The following is an 8,488-nucleotide window of genomic DNA, read 5'->3' on the forward strand; positions in this document are numbered from 1 at the left end:
TGTGTGTGTGTGTGTGTGTGTGTGTGTGTGTGTGTGTGTGTGTGTGTTATTGGGGCTACTGAAGGTCCAGCGGCCTCTTTGAAAAGAGGATACCAAAGGCAGAGAGTCATCCATCCATGGTGGGTTGGCAGCAGGCCGCCAGGCTTTCGACAGGCCCCTTCATGTTGTTACTTGTGGTCGTGTCCCTGGCACAAGTGCCAAGGAGTCAGGCAGCCTGTCAGCCTTCCAGGAGGCTGTCTGCATGAGAGATGGGGGTTCACGCCAAACCAGCCTTTCCTGTTCCGAGGAGACTGATGACACTTGGAAAGCAGGAGCCCCCTTCCCCGTGTCTGTGTGGCCCTGTACACCAAACAGGAGCACCAGCAGCCCTCACCTTGCCATCTCTCCAGGGCTAAGACCGCCCACTTCCCAGACCACCCTAGACGGGCCACCTCTATTCCTGCAGGTGCCTCCACACCACGGTGGGCGATCTCTGGGCTGGGAAGAAAAGGGGAGGGCAAACCATGTGAAGTGGCCATTTTCCTGGGTCAGGGACCAGAGAGTAGCTGCATTTTCATGTGGTCCAAGCCTTGTGGCTCTGCAGCAGGGACAGGCCCCAGCCTCTGTTGACATCCCGTGTATATGAGAAATGGGAGCCCTCGGGAAGGAAATAGGAAGTGGAGTCCCATACTTAGAAAGCTGTGTGGCCAGTGCCTACTTAGCTCACACTCTGGGGACACAGCCTTTCTCTCACAAAGCAATGGAATGGGGCTGGTCACTCATCACACAACATACGCACCAGGCTGAATCTGAGCTGACTTAGCCAAGGGAAGGTTCTTGTTTCTCGTGAAGTCAGAAGGAAGATAGCACTGTAGACCAGGCTAGCCTCAATTTCAGAGATCTGCCTACCTCTGCCTCCCAAGTGCTGGGATTAAAGGCACGCGCCGCCACCACCTGGCCTGTATTTGTTTTTATACAAGTAGACTCTAAACGATCTTGAAGTAGGGTTTTTGTTTCATTTGGATTGGGGGGGGGGGCGTGTAGCTAATTTGATTTGGTTTTTAATATTTCTGTAGAGGAAGGAGCCCACAAAAAAATAAATAAATAAAAATAAAAATAAAAAAAGTCCAGATTACCATAGCTCCTGAGAGAGGCATGCAGCCTGCCATGCTGAGGTCCTGCCACCCGTCCTGCCTATGGGCCTATGGTCCAGGGGGAAGAGAGGGCACCAGGTCTTTTCAGTTCCCAGGGCCCCTGGATGTCACCCATTTGCTACCTGGTTTGCATGGGGGACCCACAGAACAAGACGGCCTGAGCAGAGGAACTCTCCCGGAAGTTCTGAGCCCTTGATGGCCTGCCCAGCCTGAGGTGGGCAGAAGCCACAAGGCTCCACTGCCCTGGCCCAAGGCCACTCTGCTTCCCTGGGCCTCCTAGGTTCTTTGCAGCTGTGGCCACCTGGACCTGCAGCCGGGCATTGTCTGCCATCCCCAGTCCTCACTTCAGACCTTGCTGGCCGGCCCTTCTGTGACTCTGATCCCAGGGTTTTTTTTTTTTGACTCTCCTACTTAAGGTTTCCATCTGCACAATGTTTCTGGTCCTTGTACTGGCCAGAGATTCCCTTAGCACATCCAGGATTGCCCTGGACCCTGTGAGCCTTCGAAGGCCATCATCGTGGCCATCATCGTGGCCCTTGCTGCTGCCACACTTACCTCCTGAGCAGCCAGACAGAACACCCAGCCTCAACCAGGCCCATGTGCTATCAGCCGCCTGGGTCCCTTAAATTGGCAGATCCTCTGCCATAGAAGTGGGGGCAGTATGCCCTGGAGCCCCGTCAGCTGGCCAGCAAGATCCCTCTCCGTGAGGAGTGAGCGAGCCTTGTTCTACAGAGAGGGCAACACAAGGGTTGGAGGGGTGACAGGAAGCCAGGAACTCTGGGTGTTACCTCACCCCTTCAGGCGTCAGGTTCTTGTTTGTTCCCCTCAGATGGGCAATACCTTAGTGGTGCCCAGTTTCCCATCCCACCCCCTTGCCAGCTAAACAGCTGGTCCCTGAGCGGCAGCTGGAGGAGGTGGCCATTCTTCCCACAGTGTTGTTCACATCTCCAGCCTTGCATACTCCCTGGACGAAAGCCAGACATCCCACCCAGGATGACAGGCAGGAGCCTCACATTTAGCCTCCTCCCCTATGGGCTAGTGGCCATAAGAGCCTAGGACAGTGGTTCTCAACCCTCCTAATGCTGCACTCCTTTAATACAGTTCCTCATGTCGTGGTGACCCCCAGGCATCCAGTTATTTTCATTGCTACTTCATAACCGTAATTCTGCTACTGCTAGGAATCATAACGTAAATATTTTTGGAGATAGAGGTTTGCCAGGGGGGGGTCACGACCCACAGTTTGAGAACCACTGCTCCAGAGGCGAGAAACCCAAAACTTAACATTCTGCCTTCTGTGGCTGTGTGACAAGCAACTGCAGAGTGCTGAGCAGCTGTGAACTTGGGGATGTCACCTGTTCTTGGAATGCCACAGGAGACAAGGGATAATAACGACAATACCTAGAAATGCCAAACACAGGGAGAGTCTGTGGCTCTCAGAACAGTTACTACTGGCTCAGCTCAACCCCTCCCCTGGAGGCTCCATTTGGAAAAGACCACCCAGCTCAGGCCTGCATCGGAGGTGGGGGAGTGGGCCTATACCCACAGCCTCCTCCTCCTCCTCCTCAGCCTGAAGTGACCCCCCAGAACTGCCTTGGAACCATGACCTCTGTCCTCTCGCTTGCATGGATTTTGCTCGCTCATCTCTCTTCCAGCATGACAGCCCTCCGTTCTCCCTGCTGGTGGGCTTCATGCAAGATAACCAAGATGTCAGGAGAGCTGTCCCTTCTCAGCTTGCCAGCTGCTGGCATCCCGCAGCTCAGGGGTGCCCCTTCCCTGTCTCTGCTTTCCCAGTCACCTTGCCTTTTCCTCCTGGCCGTGTCTCCCTTGACCTCTCATTTCTGCAGACACTTGTGACGGTTTGTGGGGCAGTCACAGGCCATCCACTCCTTAACACAGTGTGCAGCGCATCTACCGAGCCCTTTTTGCCGTGTCAGGTAGTACTCGTGAGGAGTTAGAATGAATCAGGGTCTGATGTTTCCGGGAGCAGTTTTTATCCTGACTGCAGTGGACTGAGGACCTTATTTTGGTTTTGGTTTTGGTTTTTCGAGAGTGGGTTTCTCTGTGTAGCCCTAGCTGTCCTACAACTCACACTGTAGACCAGGCTGGCCTCAAACTCAGAGATCTGCCTGCCTAGGCCTCCTGGGTGCAGGGCATGCACCATCACCCAGCAGGACCTTTAATTTTTAATTGGACCTTTTAATTTTATTTTTATGGTTCACCTCTCTCTGTAGGATTGGTTTTTGTTTTTTTTGTTTGTTTGTTTTTTTTAAGTTACAGTAGTGAGCTAAAGTTTCTCTGAGCGATCGGATGTTAAAAAAAGTCACAAAGAAAAATATTGAGCACAACAGTGTGGATGGTATTGAGCTGTGACCACTATGAAGAATGGAGGGTGCACAGCATTCCGAGGCACCTCCCAGTTCCTTAAAACCTCTAAGCCTCATCTCCCCACATCCTAACCCACTCTCCACTCTTCCCTGCTCCGTAGCTCACCATCATCTTCAAGAACTTCCAAGAGTGTGTGGACCAGAAAGTGTACCAAGCTGAGATGGACGAACTGCCATCTGCCTTTGCCGACGGCTCCAAAAACGGTGGAGATAAACATGGGGCCAACAGCCTGAAGATTACGGAGAAGGTGTCGGGCCAGCACGTGGAGATCCAGGCCAAGTACATCGGCACCACCATCGTGGTGCGCCAGGTGGGCCGCTACCTGACCTTCGCGGTCCGGATGCCTGAGGAGGTGGTCAACGCTGTGGAGGACCGTGACAACCAAGGCCTCTACCTCTGCCTGCGGGGCTGCCCGCTCAACCAGCAGATTGACTTCCAGGCTTTCCGTGCCAACGCTGAAAGCCCCCGTAGGCCGGCAGCTGCCAGCCCCTCTCCTGTGGTCCCTGAGACATTCCCGTATGAGACAGCTGTGGCCAAGTGCAAGGAGAAGCTGCCTGTAGAAGACCTGTATTACCAGGCCTGTGTCTTCGACCTCCTCACAACCGGCGACGTGAACTTCACGCTGGCTGCCTACTACGCCTTGGAGGATGGCAGGATGCTCCATTCCAACAAGGACAAGCTGCACCTGTTTGAAAGGACTCGGGAACTGCCAGGTGCCGTGGCCGCAGCAGCGTCTCCCTTGGCCCCTCAGATGCTCCTTGGCACCATCACACTCCTGGCCCTGATGTCTGTGTCGTGGTAGACGTTTGGCCACGTACGATGCCGAGGAGGGTGTAGACTCTGCCCGAGCCTTGGGCTCCCGCCTCTGGCTTCTCCTTTGTCTGAGGGCCCAAGTGGGCATCAGGGCGCGGCCCAGCGGGTGGGCTCCCCGTGACCCCAGTGTTCTCTGCATCATTCAGCAGCAGAGGTGGCCTCTGGCTGATGGCCTGTACGTGGTTCCCTCAGAGCTGTTTTGGCCGGGCTCAGGGCCTGGGACGGCCCTCCCCTCTCTCTTAGTGCACGACACAAGGTTGTGCTGATTGATGGTGTGTTTTTGTGACAGTAGAGTTGTGTGAGGGGGAGAGCAGCTCCCTCCACCCCGGACCCCACCGTGTGAATGTGCGAGCCAGAGCCCCCTCGGCTGAAGTCCCACCCCCCACCACCACCACCAGAGAGACACTGGGAAAGTCAGCTCCTCCCACACCCTCATAATGCACTGAGACAGGCCCCACTGACTGCTGCACGCCTACTCTGGGGCCCCCTGTGCCCTCCCACACACGCGCACACACTGTTACACAAGCACACTCACACACTAAGCCCGCAGGGAAACCCCGTGTTAGTGGGGCTGAAACATCTATGTGGTCCTTTTCCCAGGCAGGGCCCCCTTCACAGTCTGACACCCGCAGAGCAGAGGGCCCTGCTGAGCATCGTTAGCAAATGGATGTAACCCTTTAGCCCCTAGGCGGCGCCCTGGTACCTTCCTGCCCAGTGCTACACAGACTGCCCCCTGCGTCCAGCTACCGCTGATGTGAGTTCAAGGTGCCAGTTCTCCGGTCCTCAGAGAGCCCCACAGTTGAAGGGAGGGTGTGTTTTGGCCTGAGGTCTAAGCAGTGCCGCTCATGGGCTCAGATTCCACCTCTGGCTCCACCCTCAGGCCCTCTCCCATTGCACTTAAGAAATCAAAGTGCTCACTTCTGAATGTTTCAACAGAGACGTGATCCTCCAGCTCCTGTCCCTGACCCACAACACCCCATCCTCCCCACCAGCAGACTTAAGAGTCGCCCAGAAGGAGCGCTGGAGCCTCAGGGCATGAGCAGCAGACCCAGCGGATAGGGCCAGCTGGACTGCCCTATCCTCTGCTCTCTCCTCACCTGCCTCCTAGACTTCCCTGGCTGCTGGTCAGCAGCTCCATCCCCCACCCCTCTCGTCTGGATTTCTTTGTGGCCCGGGAGCAGCATGTAAGAGGCCCGGCAGGCAGGGTCTCCTCCCACTAGAACCTTTCAACTCTCTGGCCACGAGGCCAGATGCCTGCCACTGGGAGCCTAACTCTCCTTCAGCTCAAGGTGAGCATCCATCCACGGAGCCCAAAGCCATTCCCATCTCTGCTGCTGTTCCAGAGGCCCCAGAGGTACCAGCAGTGGTGCAGCTGGCCCTATGGGCCACCTAGCCAGCAGCCCTACAGCCCACCCTAGCCCTACTCTGCTCCCCAGGGACCTCTCATACACTGGCCAGGAGGCTGCAGAACCTGCCTCCCCCTCCCAGAGGTCCTGACCCCTGCCAAAACCACACGGGTAGCTGGGAGGGGTCAGCTCAGCCCCTCCTTCTCCCTGCTGGTTTTTTTTTTTTTTTTTTTTTTTTTAAGCTATCCCTATGTTGGAAGTAAAAAAAAAAAAAAAAGTTGAAGCACTTTATTTTGGTTGTGTTTGATCACGTTCTGCTCAGAAGTGGGGACCCCTCACTGAGTCCACATGTCTGCGACCTGTGTGGAGTATCACTGCTTGTACATACTGTAAATTATTTATTAATGGCTAAATGCAAGTAAAGTTTGTTTTGTTTTGTTTTGTTATTTTCTTTTAGATGAGATGTTGGAGTTTATTTTCTAAACAGACTCTGGTCCTTTCGGGGTGGAGAGGTGATGTGGATGGTGGGTGTCTGCCTTGGCAAAGTGTGTCGAGACGGACTGTGCTTTGGGCAAATGTGTGGCCAGTTGTTGTGACCTGGGAGTTGCAGCGGTGTAACCACCACAGCCCTCCGTGACTCTTAAGATTAGTTTTCCTCCTCACCTTGAGCAGTTAGGACTTGGTTGGTCCAGTTTCCCTTATTCTAGGGACATTGGAGCAGACCGATCGAAGCTGTGATCTGTTTTCTAGGACAGAGTTGGAGAGGCAGAGGGAATGGTCTGAGGTCTATAATGGCTTCATCCAAGCCAGCGTTGCCCCAGCCACAGGTCTAACCTTGCCATCCTCGGTATCCCTTTTATACCCAGCCGAGGGGCCCAGTGACATACTCTAATAGGACCACAGTCCAGACCTGTGTAAAGCCAGGTTCACTGCTGACTATGGTCAGGTGTCATCCATTTAAAAAAAGAGAACAAAAACCTACCCAGTGAGTCAGTGCCAAGGGACTCACACCATTTAACAGATTAAGAATGGAGATGCACCTGTGTGCACTGTGACCCAGCAGGGGCAGAGCCAAGGCACGTAAGCTAGGTCTGTTTTGCCCCAGATACTCTGCTCCTGGTACCAAATGCCATGAGGCAAAACAACACAAGTGAGCTTGAGTTCCCAGGCAAGTGACCTTGGGCAAGTCATTCAACCCCTCTGAATCCCGTTTCCCGCCTTTACAAGCTGGAAAGTACCTATCCCTTGGGGTTATTTGAGTCAGTGAGCTCATGCTTGCAAACTGACACACTGACTGAGTGACGGTGCTATCTCAAAAAGGAGAGACCGGGAGAATGGAGACGGGAGTTTCTGACCTGCCTGACTTGATTGGGGAGATGGTGGCTAAAGAGACCACAGACACGTGTACAGTGAACATGGGCTCAGGTGGGCTGTGGGCCCTGATGGAGACAGCAACAGAAGCATTGATTTGACCTGTTTGAATCAGAAGCAGCTGAGCAAGGGTTAGCGAGTCTCAGTAGGAGAGCAGTCTCGGGCTGTAAGCATCTGGGAGGAGGACACCGCTGGTGACGCCTTCTGGACACACTGACAGCTTGTGCTCACGAACCTGAGGAAGGCTTTGCCATTCTCATGAGTGAGGCATTGGGGGTCCTTGATACAGGCCACATTCATGTCAGCAACATACATTAACTCAGGATTCCCATCTCTTCCCCATAGGGGAGGGGTCTGCACAGCCTGGGGAGGAGATGAAAGGCCAGCAAGAGGGGAAATTCAGAGGGCTTTTCTGCCCGCCCCACACACAACCCCCAACACCAGATGTGAGCCGAGGATGGTCAAGAGGACTTATTACTATTCTTATTTTAACACAGGCCCCTAAAGAAACACTAAAGGGTTGATTTAGGAGGAAGATGCCAAATACACCCACCCTCCTGCATTGTTAGTACCCGAAGGCCTCACCCTCAGTGGTCAGTTGGATACATTAAAAACAAACAAACAAAAAACCCAGCACAGCAGCACGGAGGTGGCAGGGCCCTTGGCACCAGCCGCACACAAGGACACAGAGTGTGGAAAAGCCGGGCACACAGGGAAAAAGTCTTTCATTCTCCATCAGATGAAAATGCTATATGACACTTGCCAAAAAATAGTTTTGGCTTGGAAGCCTTTCAGGCCCCTAAATTTAACCCACAAGAATTCTTTCCTAAATACCACACAGCTTGCTGCCCTCATGAACAGGGAAATTTGCATCTCAAGAGTGTGGGCCCAACACCTTCAGCTTAAGTATTCTGTCCTCTTGGGCCTAGCAGTCTAGGTCTGGTGCAGACCCCGGCCAAGGCCAGTCAGCCTGCCTCCACGAGTGCTTCAGTGCTCCCCCTCCCGCCCCTGTGTCGCCAGAACACAGATGGGGCGCAGTGGGTAGGTAGTTCACTGTTAGGGCACTTGCCTATGGTGAGAGTTCCTGGGTTCGGTCCCCAAGCAAAAAAATTCTTAAGACCTCTCATTGGACAAGTCAGAATTTGTAAGGGCACCAAACAGTAAGGGCTGATAAATGAAATCTGATAACGGAGTGGGTAAACTGGGAGGGAAGAGCTATCAGAACACTCTGGCAGAGGTCCAGGAGAGCCAGGCAGTACTCGAGCCTGTCTGTCTTGCCCAAGCATGGCTCAGAGCAGGGGTGGCATGTGGGTTTAGGCGGCAGGCTGAGTTGGCGTCCGAGCTGCCTGCTGCTAGCTGTGTGGTCTCCCCTGGATTTTTTTTTTTTTTTTTTTTTTTTTTTTTGAGCCTTAGTTCCTGATCTGTAAAATGGAGTTTCGT

At 53.8% G+C, this 8,488-nt stretch overlaps 1 protein-coding gene across 3 annotated transcripts in view; it reads left to right on the forward strand.

Annotated features, from left to right (window-relative positions):
• Window positions 1–6,132, forward strand: part of Rgma (repulsive guidance molecule BMP co-receptor a) — a 44,502-nt gene extending 38,370 nt beyond the window's left edge. For all 3 annotated transcript variants that reach the window (XM_055623339.1, XM_055623338.1, XM_055623340.1), the window contains exon 4: window positions 3,619–6,132. In XM_055623339.1, the coding sequence (XP_055479314.1) occupies window positions 3,619–4,320 (702 nt within the window). In that variant the 3' untranslated portion in view covers window positions 4,321–6,132. The remainder of the gene's footprint in view (window positions 1–3,618) is intronic.
• Window positions 6,133–8,488: the final 2,356 nt, after the last annotated feature.

This window comes from Psammomys obesus, unplaced genomic scaffold, assembly GCF_907164565.1.
Source record: "Psammomys obesus unplaced genomic scaffold, mPsaObe1.curated_primary_1811, whole genome shotgun sequence".
NCBI lineage: Eukaryota > Metazoa > Chordata > Mammalia > Rodentia > Muridae > Psammomys > Psammomys obesus.